Below are 22,319 nucleotides of genomic sequence, written 5' to 3' on the forward strand. Positions count from 1 at the left end.
ACCGTTTCGAAGTGAACATCTATCCCAGTGAAGGGAGGCGTGGCCTTAAAGGATGCGCATGATAGGCGTTTGGAGTCCATCCTTAAACAAGCTTTGACACTATACATTGTTTCCTTTTGTGCCATGGTGGCTCACTTGTGCCTGCTTCTCGAGAGAGGCAGATAACTCTGGAGTGCCTTCCAAACAGGCTATGGAACCCGCCACTGCCTTTTTAGCGGATGCGGGTTCTGACCTAGTCAGTACCTCTACCAAAGGAGTGGCTGCTGGTGATGGCCAGAAGACATCTATGGCTACGGAATTGGTCAGCAGACGCGACCTCTAAGACAAACTTTGCAAAGATGCCCTTTAAGAGATACCTCCTATTCGGTAGGGAATTGGAAAAGCTGGCCAGTTAGTGGGGTGAATCTCCAGTGCATCGGCTATCAGAAGATAAGGAGGTCGTGTCGCAGCGCCTCTCGCCTATGAGGGTTTGGGCCAGGGGCTCCCAATGCTTTCAGCCCTACAGGAACTTGTCGTCATTTCGGACATCTTGGTCCTTGGGAAGGTCTGTCCTTTTGGAGTCTACAACCAAAAAGAGAGGCTGGTTCAGGTTCGGTCCGAACTTCCCAATGAAGTTTTGCCAACCCATCCACAGGAAGAGGAGATAGGGGGTCACTATCCCTTTTCTACCAGCGGTGGGTCGAGATCACGTCTGATAAATGGGTACTGGATATTGTCCAAGAAGGATATGCGCTGGAGTTTTGCAGCATCCCTTGGGCCATATTCATGATGTCTCCTTGCCACTCCCAGCACAAGAAGCTGGCAGTGGAGTCTACCTTGACAAGGCCCTTCAATTTGAGGGCTATAATTCCAGTACCTGTGCCCCAGGAAAATACAGGACGCTATTCCATTAATTTTATTGTACCCAAGAAGGAAGGTTCCTTTCGCCACATCCTGGACCTCAAGAGCATCAACCATCATCTATGAGTAATTCATTTCCGCATGGAAACGCTACATTCCATCATAATGGCTGTACAACCAGGGCAGTTCTTAACCTCTCTGGACCTCTCGAAGGTCTACCTTTACATTCCAATCCAACAAGATCACCAGCGTTTCCTATGCTTTGCGATTCTAGGCTGCCATTATCAGTTCTGGGCACAGCCCTTTGACCTGGCCACTGCCCCCAGAACATTTTCCCAAATTATGGTGGTCATGGCGGCTGCACTGAGGAAAGAAGGAATCCTGGTGCACCCATATTTGGACGACTGGTTGATCTGGGCGAAGTCATTAGAAGAAAGCATCCAGGTGACCAACAGGGTGATGTCCCTGCTTCAGGAGCTTGATGGGGTAGTGAACATGGACAAGAGCAGTCTCAAGCCCTCCTAGTCCTTACAGAATCTGGGAGTCCGGTTCGACACCAAACAGGACAAGGTCTTCCTTCCATCCTCAAGAATAAGTAAGATGTGTGGGAAGAGCTAAAGAACCTGAAAGTGGACAAAGCCATGGGGCCTGATGGGATTCATCCAAGGATATTGAGGGAGCTCAGAGATGTTCTGGCGGGTCCGCTGTGTGACCTGTTCAATAGATCCCTAGAAACGGGAGTGGTGCCGAGAGACTGGAGAAGAGCGGTGGTGGTCCCGCTTCACAAGAGTGGGAACAGGGAGGAGGCTGGCAACTACAGGCCGGTTAGCCTCACTTCGGTGGTGGGAAAAGTAATGGAGTCTCTGCTGAAAGAGAGAATAGTGAACTATCTACAGTCCGGAGAATTGATGGACCAGAGGCAACATGGATTCACCAGGGGAAGATCCTGTCAGACAAATCTGATTGACTTTTTTGACTGGGTAACCAAGGAAGAGCGCTCGATGTCATATACTTGGATTTCAGCAAAGCTTTTGATACGGTTCCGCACAGGAGACTGGTGAATAAAACGAGAAGCTTGGGAGTGAGTGACAAGGTGGTGACCTGGATTGCAAATTGGTTGACGGTCAGAAGACAATGTGTGATGGTAAACGGAACCTTCTCTGAAGAGAGAGCGGTTTTAAGTGGTGTACCGCAAGGATCGGTGTTGGGACCGGTCCTGTTCAATATCTTTGTGAGCGACATTGCGGACGGGATAGAAGGTAAGGTTTGTCTTTTTGCGGATGACACTAAGATCTGCAACAGAGTGGACACGCCGGAAGGAGTGGAGAGAATGAGACGGGATCTAAGGAAACTGGAAGAGTGGTCGAAGATATGGCAGCTGAGATTCAATGCCAAGAAGTGCAAAGTCATGCATATGGGGAGCGGAAATCCGAATGAACTGTATTCGATGGGGGGGGGAAAGGCTGACGTGCACGGAGCAGGAGAGGGACCTTGGGGTGATAGTGTCTAATGATATGAAGTCTGCGAAACAATGCGACAAGGCGATAGCAAAAGCCAGAAGAATGCTGGGCTGCATAGAGAGAGGAATATCGAGTAAGAAAAGGGAAGTGATTATTCCCTTGTACAGGTCCTTGGTGAGGCCTCACCTGGAGTACTGTGTTCAGTTCTGGAGACCGTATCTACAAAAAGACAAAGACAAGATGGAAGCGGTACAGAGAAGGGCGACCAGGAAGGTGGAGGATCTTGATCGCATGACGTACGAGGGAGAGATTGAAGAATCTAAATATGTACACCCTGGAGGAAAGGAGGAGCAGAGGTGATATGATACAGACTTTCAGATACTTGAAAGGTTTTAATGATCCAAAGGCAACGACAAACCTTTACCATAAGAAAAAAATCAGCAGAACCAGGGGTCACGATTTGAAGCTCCAGGGAGGAAGATTCAGAACCAATGTCAGGAAGTATTTCTTCACGGAGAGGGTGGTGGATGCCTGGAATGCCCTTCCGTAGGAAGTGGTGAAGACCAGAACTGTGAAGGACTTCAAAGGGGCGTGGGATAAACACTGTGGATCCATAAAGTCAAGAGGCCGCCAATGAAGAGTGGGTGACTCGCCAGAATGATGGCTACTGCCTGGAGACAATACCCTTAGTCAATAAACATACACATGGTTACTGTGACTCCAACATCACTCTAAGATTCAACAGCAAGAGGAAATGTGGAAAAAAGGATTTGCACTCACAAAGACGGGAGTAGCTGGCTTGTTACGGCGGTTACTACCCCAAACCAAATATCCAAATTACTACCTCCACCTTCCTCTATTCCTGATGCCTTTCAACTAGCTTGATCACTCCATTCTTATACTTCACTTTCAATGCATATCCAGCATAGTTCTCTGCTTCAACAGCAGGGGAAAAGAAAAACTGTTACTTCACACATCCAGCAGAGCTCTCTGCTTAAACGGCAGGGGAAAAGAAAAACTGATACTTCACGCATATCCAGCATAACTTCAACGGCAGGGGAGAAGAAAAAAGGATTCACACTCACAAAGCGGGGAGTAGCTGGCTTGTCACGGCGGTTACTACCCCAAACCAAATGTGCCTGATACTTCACTTTCGATGCATATCCAGCATAGCTCTCTGCTTCAACGGCAGGGGAGAAGATAAACAACCAATAAGGGCTGTATAACATAATCTGGGTAAAAACAAATAAGCATGGGTGTAGCTTGCTTATTGCGGCGGTTACTACTCCTACTACCTCTAACTAATCAAGCTAGATATTTCACTTGGATGCAGCTCCTCCACCGCTCTCTACATTAATGGCGGGGGTGGAAGGGAATTAGAACCAAGAGCTAAGAGAAACAGATAAGTATGGGAGAAGAAATGAGGGAAGCTTGCTGGGCAGACTGGATGGGCCATTTGGTGGTCTTCTGCCGTCATTTCTATGTTTCTATAAGATGATGTGCCAAATGTGCTGGTTGATGATCATGATATGCCCCAGGGTGTGGAGCTATCTTCAGGTCCTCTGTCTGATGATATCAACCCTGGAGGTAGTACTGTGGGCAAGGGCTTATGTGTCCATTCTAACACGTTGGAACACACTGTCCCAGGACTATTAAATTCTCCTGCATCTACCAATGGAAGTATGCTCTCTGCTTCAGTGGTGGCTGCAGGAAGCTCAAATAAGCCTGTCCCCACTGGGCTGGCTATTTCACGACGAACGTGAGCCTCCAGAGGTGGGGAGCTCACTGTCAGGAACTTGTGACCCAGAGATGTTGGACCAAGGAAGAGGTGCACTGGAACAGAAGCCGCCTGGATCCTAGGCAGTCAAATTAGTGTCTACAGTTCAGCCGCAGGCTTCAGGGTCAGGCGGTCTGTGTGATGTCTAACAGTAGCCTACATCAACCACCAGGGAGGAACCAAGAGCTGTCAAGTGTGCCTGGAGATAGATCTCCTTATGGAATGAGCAGAAACACATCTACAGATCTTGGCCCCACATTGCAGGTAAAGACGTTAGAGCAGACTTTCTAAGCAGAGAGAGTCTGGATCCAGGAAAATGGATGTCGGCCAGAGCCTTTCAGCTGCTGGTAGATAGCTGAGGCCTCCAATCCATTGGCCTGCTGGTCACAACTCACAATGCGAAGGTCTCCCAATTCTTCAGATGCAGAAGAGATCAGCGATCCTGGTGATCGACACCCTTGTTCAGGCCTGGCCAAAGGAGGACTTATTGTACACCTTCCCTCCATGGTCCCTGCTGGGCAAGGTCATTCATAAGATCAAGTACCACAGGGGACTAGTCCTTGTAGTGGCTTCAGATTGGCCCAGATGCCTGTGTGGTGCAGACATGCGGAGGCTTCTCGTGGATACCCCCCCATGCCTTCCTCCTCACAGGGACCTGCTCCAACATGAGGACCCAACTCTGTTTTGTCTTACGGTCTGGCACTTGAGAGGGCTCGCTTGATGAAGTGTGCATATTTGGTGGCAGTAATTTCCACCTTGCTCCGCATGTGGAAGTTATCGATGTCCTTAGATAATGTACATATCTGGAAAATATTTGAGGCCTGGTGTGAGGAATGTAGGGTTGCTCCTCTGATGGCCAAAATCCCTTTGGTTCTGGAATTTTTACAGGATGGCCTGAATAAAGGGTTGTCCCTTAACTCCTTGAAGGTCCAGGTAGCGGCACTCTCCTGTTTCAGAGGTGAACAGAACCTGCCTGTCGACGCATCCGGACTTGGCCTGTTTCCTAAACGGAGTTAAACACCTCTGACTACCCTTAGTATGGCTGGTTCCCCTGTGGTATCGTATTCTAGTATTGGACTTTTTAGCAGGGCCTTCCTTTTGGCCACTGCGCAGTCTATCCCTGCGCCTGTTAACGCTGAAGACTGTGTTCTTGGTGGTTATATGCTTGGCTTGTTGCATATCTGAACTGCAGCAATTGTCATGTCAGGAACCATTCCTCCAGATGACTCCAGGAGCATTACAGCTTTGCACTGTGCCTTCTTACTCAAGGTAGTTTCAGAGTTTCACTTGATTCGTCCATTTCCTTTCTGTCCCTAAGTAGACACAAGGACATGGAAGACTTCCGCCTCCGCCATTTAAACGTCAGTAGGGTTTTAGTGCGATATCTGGAACTCTCAGAACTGGTGCGCGAGACAGACCGCTTGTTTGTTCTTCACGGTGGAAGGAGACAAGGTTATCCAGCTTCACGAGATATAGCTCGCTGGATCAAGGAGGTGGTTACGGGAGCTTTATGTAGAGGCAGGGAAGCTCCCTTTCAGGTTAAAGCTCATTCCACTAGGGCCCAGACAATATCTTGGGCGGAAGCTAAGCTACTGTCTCCTGTTGACATCTGCCGAGCGGTGACATGGTCTTCCTTGCACACCTTCTCCAGGTTCTATCACCTGGACGTTTGGGCCTGAGAGGATGCAGCCTTTGCGAGGGCAGTGCTAACCAGACCACAGGCAGCCTTCCACCTCGTTCTGGAGTAGCTTTTTTACATCCTATTGGCTACACATTAGGAAATGGAAAAATTACTTACCTGATAATTTCGTTTTCCTTAATGTAGACAGATGGACTCAGCATCCAGCCCACGGCTGCCCAAGAACGGTGCCAAGGAATTGCCAATGAGGTGAATCTTGATTCCAAGAGGTTACAAGTAAACTGTCACCTTATCCCTAGATCAAGGCTTCTATAATCTTGCTTCGATTCAGTGCTTATATTTGGTTGAGTACAGTTACGGTTATCCATCTTTAATCAAGTTATAATCAAATTTTAATCAACTTTTTCAATATGTCTACGATGGCCTTTGAAAAGAATACTGAAGGGCTGAGGTCACTGCAGGGGTATATCTAAGTTGACATTAGCTTTGAAACTTGACTCTGTCTCCATCTGCTAGCAGGGGAGCATATAATCATTGGTCCTGAGTCCATCTGTCTACACTAAGGAAAATGAAATTATCAGGTAAGTAACCCATTTAGTTCCAGACTAGGACTGTGTCTTAGGGGTTTGGCTGACCCTAGTGGGGCCCGAGGCAATTCTAGCAGGACATGGCCAGAAGGTACAATACTTAGCTGCCCCTTACCACACCCTCTATGTTCTGGACAAGAACTGATATCTTCATGCCTGGGCTACTGCAGCTCCTAAGGAACAATCCAAACTCCCTTTTCTCCTTTCATCTGTTACCTTATCACACTAAGTCTTTCCTTTCCCTGTTTGCATCATTATTTTAATGTATTCAGTGACACGGCCAGACAGTTGTGGTTTTTTTTGTTTTTCTGTTTGTTTTTTCTGTTTGCCTCTGGCCTGCTCATTCTGTCTTGACTTGGAGCAGGGAATCTTAATGTCTAAAAGCTAGTCAAGAAATGCATTAAGTTGGTCCAGAAAAAGTTTTCTTGCAACAAGTTCCAGTAACATGTCATAGGTCTCCCCACTTTGGAATAGCCAATCCGTCAAGATGGTCAATATACCTAAAAGCATGTTTAAAAATGAATGCACTGTACGGAAGAGCCTGAGTTTGTAAAAGGTACATTTTTACTCAGAAGCCTGTATATTAAATGTTTAATGTCTCAGCATGTAAAAAATATACATGATATATTAATGAGCTCTGTGCACAATGTTCAGCAAACCAAAGAGCATTATCTAAATTAAATTCCCATTTCCTCCTTCCCTCCCTTTTCTGTTTTACCCAAAAAAGTGGTATTCAAAGGGTGGATTAATTGTAAACGCCTCTTACAGTGTTCAAGTCTAACAGCGTTGAAATGGATTGGGTTCTGAAACACACGGGTCCAAACAGCCCTGATACTGCTAATGATGGCTTTGTTCGTCTAAGAGGACTTCCCTTTGGCTGTAGCAAGGAAGAAATTGTACAGTTTTTCTCAGGTATGTGGAAGTCAAATTGTTGATCACTGGTTACAGAACATGAGCAACAAATTCCTGCAGCTGTCTGCTGCTCAGTAATCAACTTGCAACAGTTTGACTTACTTTTTGCTAATACATTAGAAATAGTTATTGAGAACTGGGTTCCTCAGTTTTCCCCCATTTTTAGCCCAGTGGGTTGAGCTGTTTTGGTTTTGAGGGACTGAAGTTTTGCAGCTTAGACCTGAACATTCTTGTTTCCCCCTTTCCCACTTGCAAAGAATGGGAGAAATCTGTACTTAATTATTAGATTTGATTTGACATTTTTATGGCTCTAAACATTGTTGAAATATGCAGTATTTTACTTGATATGTTTAGCATTCATACAAATAAATAAAAGTGCATATCTTGTATTGGAAAAGTTGTACATTGAATTTACACATTAGTATATAATTTTGTTGCATGTTAGTGTGTTAGGAGACGTAAGGCTTAGACATATTAATCTGATCAAAAAACTGTACACATGTCTTTGGCTCTCTGTAAAGTTGTTATAAGAGTAAAAAATGTCAGTTTCTTTGTTTCAAAGTAAGCTTCATTGGCTCCCTTGGAGTTGACAAAACAAATTGTCATCTGAACACTCTAATTTTATTGTAGGTTCTGTCTGAAGTGAGCATGGAAATGACATGTTTGTTCTAATTGTAGCCTATTCTTTCATAAGATTATTTTTTTTAAATTCATGTTATCTGGTATTCACTAAATCTAGGGTTGCAGAAAAAAAATTAGTGATAGAAACAGTTCATGCTCACAATTATCCCTCACAGGAGCACATTTTGATGAATTTTTGATCAAGTAAGGCAAATGCCCTAAATAGCATCAGTATTCTGTGCTTTTGAGTGTTTACTGGGCCTTTTACTCCTCAGGCTTTGAAAGTGCTACAGAAGTAGTGCTGCACAAAGACCGGGGTAGAAAATACAAGTGACAAGCCATGAACACGACAATTTGTGTTGCTTGCCTTGAGTTACCAGAAAGCATGTGGTTTATGGCGTGGCAGTCTAAAATGTTGGAGAAAAGATGACATCAAGATTGATGTGATACATTGCCTTTAACCAGGCCTGCCTTTCTCAGTTAGGGCTGTTCTGTGGGATGCAATGATAGAACTGGTGGTGGTTTCCAATATACCTGATTGCTTTCTAAGTGGCCTAACCCAACCAAATGTAACTTTAAGTACTAAGAGTAATCTAGTTTTCTCTCTTCATATATTCTGCAGCCACTTTAAAATATTTGCCATTTAGGTGCACTAACTTGAATTGCTTGCTTTATGCTTGAAACACTTTCACCAAGATTCAGTGGCAAAAACATGAAATGCTGTGAAATGCATATCTCCTACATCTTTCTGCATCTCACTTGCATGTCCACCCATTTGGTTGTCTCATTGTTTAAGCTGTTACCAAGCGCTAGCCTGGTGGCTCAGTTGCAGTGCTGCATGCTGCCATGCAAAGGACTGGGGTTTTCAGTTCTGCTTCTAGCTAAGGTCTGGAAAGGCAGTGTTAGCCTCTAGATAGATGGCATCCCAACCACTGCACACTGGCAACTCTGACCATACTTGGGATGCACATATGCCTTGATCTGGAGGGAATTGTGATCCCTGATTAAGTATAGTTGCGATTACTGGGGATAAATAGTGAAGGAGAAAAATTAAAATGACCAGAACTCTAGATAATTGCATATGAAGGCTTATGGCACAGAGCCATGCTAAGAGGCTTTTTCCAGTTGAGTTTGGAACCCAAAAGAAGCAGAAATTGCTGCTAACTAAAATAAAATTTCTTTCCCTGCTCACAAATTGCAATTATGATCATGGTTCTGGTTATCCCAGCCGAAGTATGCAGGGCACTGCTCTATAGAATAGTTAGAAAAGTTGTGTTAAGGATTTGATTGAGTCAGTGTCTATAGAGCAGCAAGTCTAGTTTTATTTTAATTCTTGGGAATTGTGTATGCAGTGAAATATATAGGTAGGCTTATTGATTACAGGCTGGGAGTAACTGAGAGCAGCAAGAATGTATTCTTGTTTCCAGTTAGTTATTTGAGCTCGGACTCAAAAGCATGCTCAAACATTCTTACCTTACTGGCTAAAACATGCCACCATATTCTCTTTTCATAACTTTCGTCTGTGAGCCAAAAATTGTACAGTTTAATTTTTGAATTTCTGCATCTGTAATATATACAATGATTTAGCTCATTCCAAAGTACTGCAAGTTAAGTTTACTTAATGCTTACTAATTAATCAAATTGTTCAGACTATTGTACCATGGATAATGTTACTTGTTTTATTGTAGAAACATCTGTAACAAAATTTACAATTCTGCATTGAACTGTTTTTCCCTCGAGTTAAATAAGATTTCATGTACTAAAATTATGTATTTTTAGCACTCTGTGGTAACTTGTCAATTTAAGTGTTGTAATTTATTTCAGTGTGTTTTTTTTAGATAGGGTGTGTTGAACTATCTGCAAATTGATATGTTATGAAACTTGTAATTTTGTGCAAACCTGACGTTCAGTAGGAAATGTAAATATATGGTGTATGTTAAAGCAATAAGAGAGAACTAATGACTGGGCTTGTGATGTTAATATTGCCCCCTACTGGGGTTATTTGTCCTTGGGTTGAAGGGTTGGAAATCGTGCCAAATGGGATAACATTGCCGGTGGACTTCCAGGGGAGGAGTACGGGGGAGGCCTTCGTGCAGTTTGCTTCACAGGAAATAGCTGAAAAGGCTCTAAAGAAACACAAGGAAAGAATAGGGCACAGGTGGGGATGGATGGTTGGTTGGTAAAATCGCTTTTCTTATGGTATACAACTAAAGTCTTGTTACACTATGCTGATGTTTTTGTTCACATTTTATTCTCTGTTTTAGTAAGGCTATCATAGTAATTGATCACCTTGAATAGTATTAATTTTTGAGCCAACACATACATTCATGTTCACATCAAGTTACACATATACAATATCATTTGTAATGGTGTAGTTGTACATAAAATCACTTGATACATTTAATTTCAAACTTTTCTTGTACACGACTATCTTTAAACACTTCTCACATTGCCATAAGAAAATGTGATCATTTCTAAAATTGTTTAATGAATTGAAAATGTGACACATTTGCTTTAAGAACTGCAGTGCAAAAACAGGCATCGCTTTCAAGAAATTGTCACAAAAGGTTTTCCTTTCATTTCACTTGTGACTAATTTTCTTTTGAAACTTGCACTTGCCTATGCTGCATTTTCTGAGCTGTTAAAGCTATGGTAGCACATGTGCAAAACTGAAAATGGCTTTTTACGTGGGCTGAAATCTCGGTGGAGACTGACTTTTAACCCATGTGCCTATTACTTTACAAAAGCTGCCACCTCAGCACGAATTACAGTGCTGGCGTGCTACAAGTTGAGTGGACTCAGGTCCCTCCCAATTTTCCTGACTGTTGACCAGTTTGTGCATCTATTGAAGAGCTGGAGAGTTTGCTCCCCCGCCCTTAAGGCTGGGATACTGCATAGTATGAAAGGAGCGATGGGAAAATCCATATATGCTTTGACTTCTCTGCAAACACTAATTTGAAGTAATAAAATAACTTTAAAGAATTGTTACTCTCCATACTGCTTTTGTAAACTTGAAGAAATCTGTTTTGAATTTTTTTATGGCTAAATCTAGACCTATGTAAACTTCTATGCATAAACTAAATATTTAACATGTTTTGATCACTTCTGGATATTGGATTAAATTGTTTCCCCTGAACAATATTCTAGGTACATCGAAATATTCAAGAGTAGTAGAGCAGAAGTGCGCACGCACTATGATCCTCCTCGGAAACTCATGGCCATGCAGCGGCCAGGGCCTTATGATAGGCCAGGGGTTGGAAGAGGCTATAACATGGGTAGAGGCTTTGACAGAATGAGAAGAAGTTATGGTGGAGGTATGTAAATATATTAAGGTGCTTAGAAGATTTAATTCCATGTGTTAAATACCATATTTCTAGATACAATTTCTAAACAAGTGAATTAAGGTTTTTATTTCTCTGGTTTCAAGAAATACAACTTAATGGCAAATCTGTTGTCATAGGTTTTGGTAGGTAGTATGTTTACTCCAATCTGACCATTCTGAGTAACTTAAGCTTTGTATTAAGGAGGTGCCATGCATTGTCTTTCAGATAGGATATCTGCAGGCTCAGCACCTTGTTTTCCTCTCACGTTCAGCCTTTCTCCTTCCATTTGTCAAATACTATTGAAGCAAATATGGGGATTTCCCAACTCTGAAATAAATTATTTTGTGGGCTTTATTTTATGGGTCATCTGCTTATTACCAAATTTATTTTGTAGTGAGTTGTTTTTTTTTTTTGGTCTTATGTAAGGAAAGGCTCATTTTGTGACTTCTGATTCTTCCAGTTATCTGCTTTTATTATCTTGGTTTTTTTAAACTGGATTTGCCATCTACTCTTTGAAAGAATGCCTCTCCCTCCAACACTGGCATATTTAAAAGGGTTGTATGCAGAAAAGCTTCTTTCATTTATTTTGTATGCCTCTAAAATTTATTAAAAACAATTTTTCATTTGTCTCACATTAAAGTAAATTGAGGGGGACGCAATGGGCTCCAAAATTGGGATTTTCTAACTAATTCTAATGAAACTTGTGGGAAGAACCCTCCAAGAATGTAAAGATGGCACCAAAAGTGGCCAAAGTTCCCTGTACATACCCAGATCAGTCCAGACTCCTGGATTTTGCCTCCCTGCCAGCAGGTAAGAGTGGTTTCACTGACACTGTATATAACCCAGTGTGCCACCTGCAGTCCCTCTATTTCTGTCTCCAGCAGATGGTAGATGATGTAAAACTTGTAATCTAGAGAGAGAAAAAAAAGATTAAAAGACCATTTCTGCATCCTCCCAGGGGGGTTATGAGGTCCTGATGGTGTCATCCCCCCCTCCCCCGGTTTGAGGCAGACGAGCAAGGGCTTAGTGACCCTTCTGATAGCTTGGTCCAGAGGTCCATGGGGTAGACATCTGGTGGTCCAGGTCCCTCATCCCCCAGCAAATATGGCAAAAATACTTCAAGGTTCCAAAAGGTGAGTAAAAGGCACAAACGGTGCCATGAAGACCCTAATGCACTGAAAGGAACAAAGCAACACCAAGTGTGGCATAAACAACTGAAAGCATCATGACACAGGGAACAAACTACAAAAAGTGGCAGAAAAAACTCCCAAGGCATTGATAGAGGGTCAAAAGCGCATCATAAACTGCAGGGCATATAGTGCAGGATATGGCAAACAGCAAAGTGGCATAAACAGCCCAAGGCACTAAGAGCAGCATAAGCAGTGGAAGGAGTTCTCCAAGGCATCATGAGATTGCCAGGAGTAGACTGGGCAGTAACAGTGGCAGACTACCACAGCAAGGTGCAGGGTCAGCTTAGGAAATGGCTTCCTACTACTACTTTGATTGGCAGTTAGCGTCTGCAAGCTAATACTGTTGCCTATCCTGAAGAACATGCTAACGGGTGTTCTTTTCACGTGATACAGCATGCCACTGTTTATAAGATACCTCAGTACTTTTCCTCTACGGATGCACTTAGAATGCACCCTGCATGCTGAAATGTCCCCGTTCCTCAGATTTCTTATAGGACTGATTCTCTCTCCCCCACCCCAACACCATCTTCTAGTTTCTTTTCAGAGTCAGAGAAGCCCTGGCCTGATATCTATGAACTAGTTTCTTAAATCTTCAACATAAACAGGGAGAAGCCCTGTACTGGCTTTTGCCTGCTCTACTCCTAGTTCTGCCCTTGCCCTTCTGTGCCAGTGCCACTACCACCCTCCACAGACTCTGCCTTCTCACCAATCTCAGGAATATAGCTGATAGTGGCAGCAGGCAGCATGTCTTTTTCCAGCCTCAGCCTCTTGCTTGATGCTGCCTGTGGTTTCCCCATGAGACAAAAATCTCTTTAGCTTGGGTGTGGGAGTGCTGGTGATAGTATTAGTACTACTAGATGTACTGGATTTTCACTTTCAGGTGTCTTTCCAGAAGAAGGCAAAACGTTTTCTCTTATAAGAACATTTCCACCACACTTTCCTTCTCTTCCCAGTCATTAAAAGTGCCCACTCCCTATGGAAAGGGGTTTGTCTTTTTACAAGTACACGCCACATACACAGTTTACATACATTCCCAAGCAAAAATTCAAGCCTGACTTTCTTGCACACATGACATCTGTAATTTAAAAATCTGGGGTCAGTACACTAAATTGCATCCACTAGGGAGAGCTCACATTGTTTTCCTTTTCTGCTTTGGCAGCTTAACTCTGTATGTGCTGTATCTGTGTAAAACATGCAAGACTTTTCAGAGTAACAGTCAGGTCTATCCAGTACCGAGCGGTAGGAAGAGCTGCGTTAGTGCCTGCGGCACCCGCGGTTGCCGCACGCATAGTGCAGCTCACCTACCGCTCGATCCTGAACACTAATTTTATTTAAATATAAACCGCGTCCGTGAAGCCTTAGGCCCGCGCAACCCATTTTACTGGATAGAGCGCCTATACAGTATCCTGGGTGCGTGGGCCTAAGGCTTCACGCCACGCTGGTATCTGTCATTTCAAATGTCATTTGAAATGACAGATACCAGGAAGTCGGGACTGCCTGTCCCTCCTCCCGAAGCAGGGCGCGAAAAGCAGCCTTGCTCCGGGAGGAGGGAAGCGGCGAAGCGACTTACTTCTTGCTTTTGGTTTTTTCGCTTCTTTTTTTTTTTGCTTCGCCGCTGTCAGTGTCTCCCCTCCTCCCGGAGCAGGGCGTGAAAAGCAGCCTTGCTCCGGGAGGAGGGGAGACACTGACGGCGGCGAAGCAAAAAAAAACCAAAAGCAATTTTGTTTTTTTTTCCCAAAAGCGACAATTTTGGGTTTTTTCCAAAAGTAAGTCGCTTTTGGACGCCTGCACAACTTACTTTTTTTTGCAGCCATCAGCAGGAACACATGGCGATCGTGGCTCCCGTAGCTCCTCCCGACGAAGATGGCTGCCTGCACGGGGGAAAGCGTGCAATTGGCCGCTCAAGACGTGGCGTCACATCCGTGACGCCAAACGTCGTGACGTCACGTCTTCAGCGGCCAATTGCACGCTTCCCCCGTGCAGGCGGCCATCTTCGTCGGGAGGAGCTACGATCGTGTTCCTGCTGATGGCTGCAAAAAAGTAAGTTGTGCAGGCGTCCAAAAGCGACTTACTTTTGGGATCTGTCAGATCCCAAAAGTAAGTCGCTTTTGGAAAAAACCCAAAACTGTCGCTTTTGGGAAAAAAAAAACAAAATTGCTTTTGGTTTTTTTTCGCTTCGCCGCTAGTGTCTATTCTCCCCTCCTCCCGGAGCAAGGCTGAAAAAGCAGCTCCGGGAGGAGGGAAGAACTGAAGCGGCGAAGCAACTTACTTGCACGGGGGAAAGCGGTCTCCGTGGCAGCCCAGTCCTCTCCCCTCCTCCCGAAGCCAAAAAAAGGCGAAAAAACGTTGCAGCCCCCCTCCGATGTCCGGAGGGGGGCTGCAACGTTTTTTTCGCTTTTTTTTTTTTTTTTCGCTTCGGGAGGAGGGGAGAGGACTGGGGCTGCCACAGAGACCGGCACCCATGATCGCGGCCGGGGCAGGTGAGCGGGGGCTGGGGGAAAGCTTGCCACCTACCCTTACCCCTGCCTCTACCACAGGGGTCAGGGTAGGCGGTAAGTTTGCAGGTTAAACGCGCGACAAAACGGCAGGGAAAACTAGCGATAGTCGGGGTGCGGGTTACGGGATGCTAGGGAATAGCTAATTCGCTCGTTTGCATGCAATATACATGCCGTGTGCGGAAGGGGTTGCCCGGGGAATTTAGGACGCGGTAGGAGTAGGTTAAAGGGGATTCGGGATCGCAGGAAGGGCTAATGCGGCCGGAAAGTGAGTAGAGAGCTGGTTAGGGACGGGGAAACCGTGGACGCACTTTACAGGATAGACCTGAGTGTGTCTGACTAAAAGAAATAGAGTCCACTTCACACTTCATAGTCCCAGACTGGTCCCAGCTGGTGGCTGAAAGGAATCAGTAAGTTTTTGCTTGGGACACTGTCTTTTTTAAAAGTATTGGGGCAAAGTTAACTACTTGGGAATATTATTTAGTGTGTTTGTGCTTTTAATAGTCAGTAAGGCAGTGAATAACAAGTTAGACTGTTTGTATTTTAAATAGTCAATAAGGCAGCTAGTAAGCAGTAGGTAGTGTTTATTTTTAAAAGTCTGTAAGGCAGCTAGTAAGCAAAACTGTTTTGTATTTAAAAAACCCACAAACCCCCCCCCCCCAAAGTAACCAGAAGCTAGAAATAAGCTAGGAGCAGTGCATACCGAAGTAAAAAGGTTGAAAAGTTCAGTTCAGTTACTCACCTTGGAAAGGTGTTGAGGTAGTGTGATTTGGTTTGAATAGGTACCAACATTTGTTAATCAAGAGAGCAGTAAGTCACTCTGGCTGACTAACTGAAGTTAGACCTGCAAGGGATCTCTGCCTCCCACATCGCGGGAAAAGACAACGGCTCAGCAAACTACCTCAGCAGTGAGAGCCTAGACTCGGGGGAATGGATGCTGTCTAACATGGCCTTCCAACTGATAGTAAATCGCTGGGGTCTCCTAGTCATGGATCTACTGGCAACCCTGTCTCAATGCCCAGGTTCTCAGGTTTTTCAGCTGCAGATGAGAACCACAATCCCAGGGAATCGACACTTGTCCAGAACTGGCCAGAGGAAGATCTCCTGTACGCCTTCCCACCCTGGCCACTACTAGGCAGGGTCATCCGCAAGATAAAGCATCACAAGGGGCTAGTTCTACTAGTCGCCCTGGACTGGCCAAGACTACCATGGTACGCAGACATGCGAAGACTACTTGTGGGGAACCCTCTTTGCCTACCTCCACACAGGGACCTTCTCCAGCAGGGCCCGATCTTCCACGAAGATTCGTCTCGATTCTCTCTTACGGTATGGCCCTTGAAAGGACTAGCCTGAAAAAGTGCGGTTACTCAATGGCCGTGATTGACACCCTGCTCAGAGCGCACAAGTTCTCCACATCCCTGTCGTACATATGGATCTGGAGAGTATTCGAAGCCTGGTGTGAAGACGTGACATCCACCCGCGGACAGCCAAAATTCCCATGATCCTAGGCAGATTACAAGAGAAAAAAAATTTGCCAGGGAGCTAAAGTTAAAACTTTTTACCTGATGAGCCTGTCAGAGCACCTTGAAGGTGCTAGAATTCTCTAGTCTCTGCCCTGCTCCAACTCTACACTGCATATTTCCTGAAGCTCTCCAAGCACTGAGTAGTGACATTTTTAGCTTTTATTGTTTAATCTTTATTTTACCTGTTGCTAGTTATAAATTAATCTTTGTTTACTGTTCCCACTTTTTGATAATAAGCTCAATAGTTAGCTCTGTCCTGGACATATTAATGTTCCCAGGATTTCTGTAAGTGTATTTCTTGGAACTGCATGACCCTTGGGTTTTATGGGGTTCCAATGTCCCTAGAAAACCAGCAGGGGGTATAGCTTATGGGCAAAGTACTTGCCTAGAGGCACAAGGTTTGCGGGTGGGCGGTTGCCAGTATAGACTCAAGTACAGGTGAGCCTGGGCAGTACTTTACAGAACCCTCTGAGTGGACACTGGGTTAACCCTGAATGGGTAGGGATGGTGTTGAGGCCTTATGTGACAGGATATGTGAAAGAGGGGCTGCTAGATGGGGGATGTAATGGAGATGTAGGTTATGTGTGAGGAGTTAGGGATGGGTGAATGGGGGTGAGAGAAAATGGTGTGGAAAGGAAAAGAGGTAGGGACACTTCCTTCTCCTCTCTGGATCTTCCTTCCACCCAAGATCCCAGAACCATTCTCTTTATCTCCCTTTCTTCCTATTTTCCAAATACTGATCTTTCTCCTCCCTGTTCCTGATACATTTGTGAACATAAGTTTAAATACCCCTGCAGAACTTGTAAGATGTGTAGCATTTTGAGAAAACATGAATGATCGGACAAAACATGTCTGGTTTTTTTCAAATTAAACTATTATGTATCACAGAATAGCACAATTATTAAACAAGCTTGGTTGTCCTTGCATTCCTTTGCTAAGCATTACAGCTTGGATGTCCAGGCCAGGAATTTCAGGACAGTGGTCTTCAGAACAGCCTGGACCTCCTCTAACCCAGGATGAAGGTATCTTGGGTACAACTATAGAAATTACAAGCTTGTTTTCTAATTAAATATAAAGGAATAGGATCATGCAGAGCTTCCCAAACAATCACTTCTCACCTTTCCCTGCACGTCAGTTGAGCTCCTCTCATCCTCCACTATCTTCAGTAGGCCTACTCTCTTAACCTCCACTCCTCTCCCAGCCCATACTCTAGCCCTTTTCCCATTCCCCCAGTTCATCCTCTTTCACCTCAAGCCCTTCTTTTAACACCCAACAGATCTTCTCACCTCTTCCTCCAGGAGCAACTTTTTTTTCTTTTGGGTATGTTCAGAGGTGGGTGAGAAGAAAGTAGTGGCAACATCCACTGACAGCTCTCCCCTCCAATGAGCAATAGCATTATTAATGAAAGTCAACGTGGGGACCTTAGGCTAGCACAAGCTCATGGGTACTGCAGAAGCCCTGATCCCTCCTTGTGCAGAGCTTCCTGTTAGCACAGAAACTCCTGCAAGGGCAATCACTGCAATGCCTATGAGCACATGCTGGCTCACAAGTTCTATTCTCACTTCCACTGCTAATGCTGCTTGTGCCTGAAGAGTGCTGCCATTTAAGGTACTTGTGATCCCATTTAGGATCCTGGCCCACAGTTTGGAAAACTCTAAGGCCTTGAAGTAGTGCATATTTCTAGAAGTCGCTACTGGTTTGAATTGTGTTCAGTTGATAAACTTTCACAAAGCTGTGCTGACAAGGTTGTGTTCTGAGTGATGTCACAGAACACTTGAAGCTCCTTGTTGACTGGCAGGGAGGCATAACCCATTTGCTCTAGGTGCAGTCTCTAGGTGCAGTTAATTTATGAAGAATTTCCTGAGAGGATCTTAAATTTCTTGTTGGGATATAATGAGACATTCTGTCTGACAAATCAGAAGGCTCAGTTTTGTGAAATGCTTTATTCTGGCCAGCATTTTGAATTTGGAATGAAAGACTCCTGGTAGCCAGTGCAGAATTTAGTGTTTGGGATATTCTCACAGGACAAGCAGGATGGTAGTCCTCACATATGGGTGACATCATCAGGATGGAGCCCTATCACAGAACACATTAGTCAAATTTTCTAGAACTTTGACTAATGCACCTACAGGGCATGCCCAGCAATGCAGTGACCCTGCATCCAGCAGGGGTCCCCCTTCAGTCTTCGCTTTTCCGTGCAGCAGTAGCCACGCGGGTTAAGGAGCTTTCTGAGATTCCTGACAGGAATTTTCCTCACGGAACGTCTTTCAAAATTTTTCAAAAACTTATACCCCATAGGGGTCCCCCTATCAATATCTATACTCCGCGGTCGAAAGGTAAGCGTTTACCCTTGTTGCGGTAGATTCCCGTCGAGTTATCCCTTCGGGACCTACTGGCCATCGACCACACCGCAGTTAAATTTTTTGTCGGAGCCATGGCGTCGGGTTTTCGTCAGTGCCCTGATTGTACTCTGACAATGTCCATCACTGACCCGCTTGGGGTCCGACCACGATGACCTAACTTGCACCAAATGTGCCCAAATGACACTGAAGGGCCGTAAAGCTCGATTAGAGAAAATGGACTTTCTCTTTCAGTTAAAAACCCCGACTCCATCGACAGCTTCGTCGTCATCCGAGCTGGTGCCATCGACCTCTCGCCAGCAACGGGATACCGCTGCTGCCCGACTGGCATCGACAATTCCAAAAGTGTCTATACTTGTTTTGTCTCCTCAGGAAAAGGACCGAGGAGAACGTTGTGAAAGGCATCGACACTGGCATCGGAAGGCTCAGTCCATCGATCCAGGCAAGTCCTCAGCATCGACGTCGATAGAGCCACCGACAAGCCTCGTCCAGAAAAGGCCCCATCCTCTTCTGTGACCGGGTCACCGAGGCGTTCCCCCACCTTCAGTGGTGATGGGATCCGGTATTCCACTTTCATCTGTGGACCCTCCGGCTACGCCAATGCTGCCTCCTACTCCGGTGCCGGGGTTCCATGCCCCTGGCTTCCGCGAGGAATTGGATCGGATGATCCAGAGACCATCGGTAAAGCACTTCAGGGCTTCCAACCTCCATCGACGCCGGTACCGGTCCCCGAGCCAGTCACAGATCTGATTCCCGTAGCGCTCGCACCGCTACTGGCTAGACTGGATGCCTGGATCGGTGCCCTGCCTCCGATGGAACTGATAGCACCGATGGGTCCAGTGTCTTCTACACAGATTCCGTTATTGTCGGATGATAAAGAAACACAGATTCCCATCCCACCGTCTGGGATTTTACCACCGGCTCGTCCATCGATGTCACTGGTCCCCTCTGTTCTTCCATCAATGCCATCGGTGCCACCATCGATGCCTAGTCCTGGTCCTTCAGGATTGGCACCCTTTTCTCCCTGCTGGAGACCCACTAGGTGCTGGAGATCAGCCCTATGATCCTTGGACCGATGATAGGTCCCAAGATACAGTTGATCTACCATCAGAGCCCTCTCCCCCAAATGAAAGATGATCACCACCACCAGAAGATCTCTTATCAATTTCATCAAGGGAATGTCCGAAACCATTCCTTTCCAACTTCAGACAGAAGAGGATTCTAGGCACAAGATGCTGGAAGTACTCCAATATCTTTATGCTCCTAAGGAAATCATATCCATACCTATTCATGAAATCCTGCTTGATCTCCTGAAAAACTGGGAACACCCATTTGTCAACCGCAAGACAGATGCCACCTGTCTAGTACAGTCAGCTCCTGGGTTCCAGAAGTCTCAGTTGGATCATCATTCTGTGGTGGTTGAGTCGGCCCAGAAGAAGGCACGGCGTTCAAAACCTCATTCCTCCATACCTCCAGGGAAAGAACAAAAATCCCTGGATGCTTTTGGCAGGCGTGTCTTCCATGGCTCTATGCTCATATCGCGCATAGCCTCTTACCAGTTATACATGACCCAGTGTAACAGAGACCTCTTTAAAAGGATCCAGGACTTCTCTGATTCGTTACCAGAGCAACTTCAGACTCAACTTCATACTCTAGCTCAGAAAGGTCTGGATGCTGGAAAACACTAGGTCCACGCTGCTTATGATATCTTCAACACTGCCTCTAGAGTGTGTGCAGCGGGGATTAGTGCACGAAGATGGGTCTGGCTCAAATCCTCGGACTTAAGCCCAGCAGTCTAAGACAGGTTAGCAGACCTACCTCGTGTGGGAGATGATCTTTTCGGGGAAAAGATCCGAGAGACTGTGGCGCAGTTGAAGGACCACCATGAAACGCTGCGCCAGCTTTCTTCTGTGCCGAGTTCCATTCCATGCCTAAGAAGACTTTCAGACAACGCTCTAAATGGCCAACCTACAAGCTAAGGAAATTTTATCCTCCGGATTCTAGAGGGACGTCCTTCCAGACCTTAGTAAAAAGGTCAATCCAGGCAGACTCTGCCTCAAGTCTCAGCCAGCTTCTCAGCCTGGATCAGCGTCAGGGTTTTGACTCCTTCCTAGAGAGTGTAAGCCAACCTCCTCTTCCATCCATACCAGTTGGAGGTCGACTCTGCCACTTCAACAGCGCTTGGCACACAGTCACCACAGACCAGTGGGTGCTTCCAGTAGTCACCCAATGTTACCACCTAAATTTCCTGACTGTTCCCATGGACTGTCCACCTCGGCCGATGTGGGGGAAGTCCGATCACTCTCCCTTGCTCGAGCAGGAAGTCTCATCTCTCTTCCTATCCTGAGCAATAGAAGAGGTACCCCTCTCCCAGCAGGGGCAGGGATTTTATTCCCAGTATTTTCTAATACCAAAAAAGTCAAGTGGAGTACGCCTGATACTGGACCTCTGTGCACTAAACAAATTTCTGCACAGAGAAAAATTCAAGATGGTAACCTTGGGCTCTCTACTTGCTCTTCTGCAAAGAGGAGATTGGCTATGCTCTCTAGATCTTCAGGACGCATACACACACATCTCAATCACACCATCTCATCGCAAATTCCTGTGATTCCTGGTCGGCCCTCAACATTTTCAGTACCGTGTACTACCATTCGGCCTGGCGTCCGCTCCACGAGTATTCACCAAGTGCCTGGTGGTCGCGGCCTTCCTCAGGAATCAGGGTTCAATGTCTACCCTTATCTTGACGATTGGTTGATAAGGGCTCCGATTCAGCAGGGTGCACTAGCCTCCCTGCGTCTCACTATCAACACCCTGATCTCCTTAGGGTTTCTAATCAACTATCCCAAATCCAAGATAGTTCCATCCCAAACCCTATCCTTTATAGGGGCCACCTAAACACTGTTGGCGAAAGCTTTCCTCCCCCAGGATTGTGCTTTCACCATTACATCTCTGGCGCATCAACTACAGTCTCGAGTATCTTCAACTGCTCGGCACTTCCTCATACTGTTGGGTCACATGGCATCCTCTGTGCGTGTCACTCCGATGGCTCGTCTAGCCATGAGAGTGATGCAGTGGACCCTAAAATGCCAGTGGATTCAAGCTTGTCAACCAGTGTCCAGCAGTCTCCAGGTTACCAAACAGCTCAGTCTGTCACTAGCCTGGTAGATGCACCACTTCAATCTCATTCAAGGCCTTCCATTTCAGGCTCCAGATCCTCAAATCACCTTAACAGATGCATCCAACCTTGGGTGGGGTGCACATGTAGGCGACCTGCAGACTCGGGGAACCTGGTCTTCAGAGGAAGCCAAACACCAGATTTCCTGGAGCTACAGGCGATCAGATGTGCCCTCAAGGTCTTTCAGGATTGCCTATCAAAGCATCCTTATTCAAACCAACAATCCGGTTGCAATGTGGTAAATCAACAAACAAGGGGGAACGGGCTCCTACCTTCTGTGTCAGGAAGCTGCACAGATATGGGCATGGGCCCTTTCTCGCTCGATGTGCCTCAAAGCAACCTACTTGCCGGGAGTGGACAATGTGTTGGCGGACAAGTTGAGTTGCACTTTCCATCCGCACGAGTGGTCTCTCAACC

The 22,319-nt window shown here is 45.7% G+C and overlaps 1 protein-coding gene across 2 annotated transcripts in view; it reads left to right on the plus strand.

Moving 5' to 3' along the window:
* HNRNPH1 (heterogeneous nuclear ribonucleoprotein H1) overlaps positions 1-22,319 on the plus strand; it is a 129,129-nt gene that overhangs the window by 20,274 nt on the left and 86,536 nt on the right. For both annotated transcript variants that reach the window (XM_029583596.1, XM_029583597.1), the window contains exons 4-6: positions 7,072-7,215; positions 9,856-9,994; positions 10,984-11,150. In XM_029583596.1, coding sequence (XP_029439456.1) covers positions 7,072-7,215; positions 9,856-9,994; positions 10,984-11,150 — 450 coding nt within the window. The remainder of the gene's footprint in view (positions 1-7,071; positions 7,216-9,855; positions 9,995-10,983; positions 11,151-22,319) is intronic.

This window comes from Rhinatrema bivittatum, chromosome 18 (genome assembly GCF_901001135.1).
Source record: "Rhinatrema bivittatum chromosome 18, aRhiBiv1.1, whole genome shotgun sequence".
Taxonomy (NCBI): Eukaryota; Metazoa; Chordata; class Amphibia; order Gymnophiona; family Rhinatrematidae; genus Rhinatrema; species Rhinatrema bivittatum.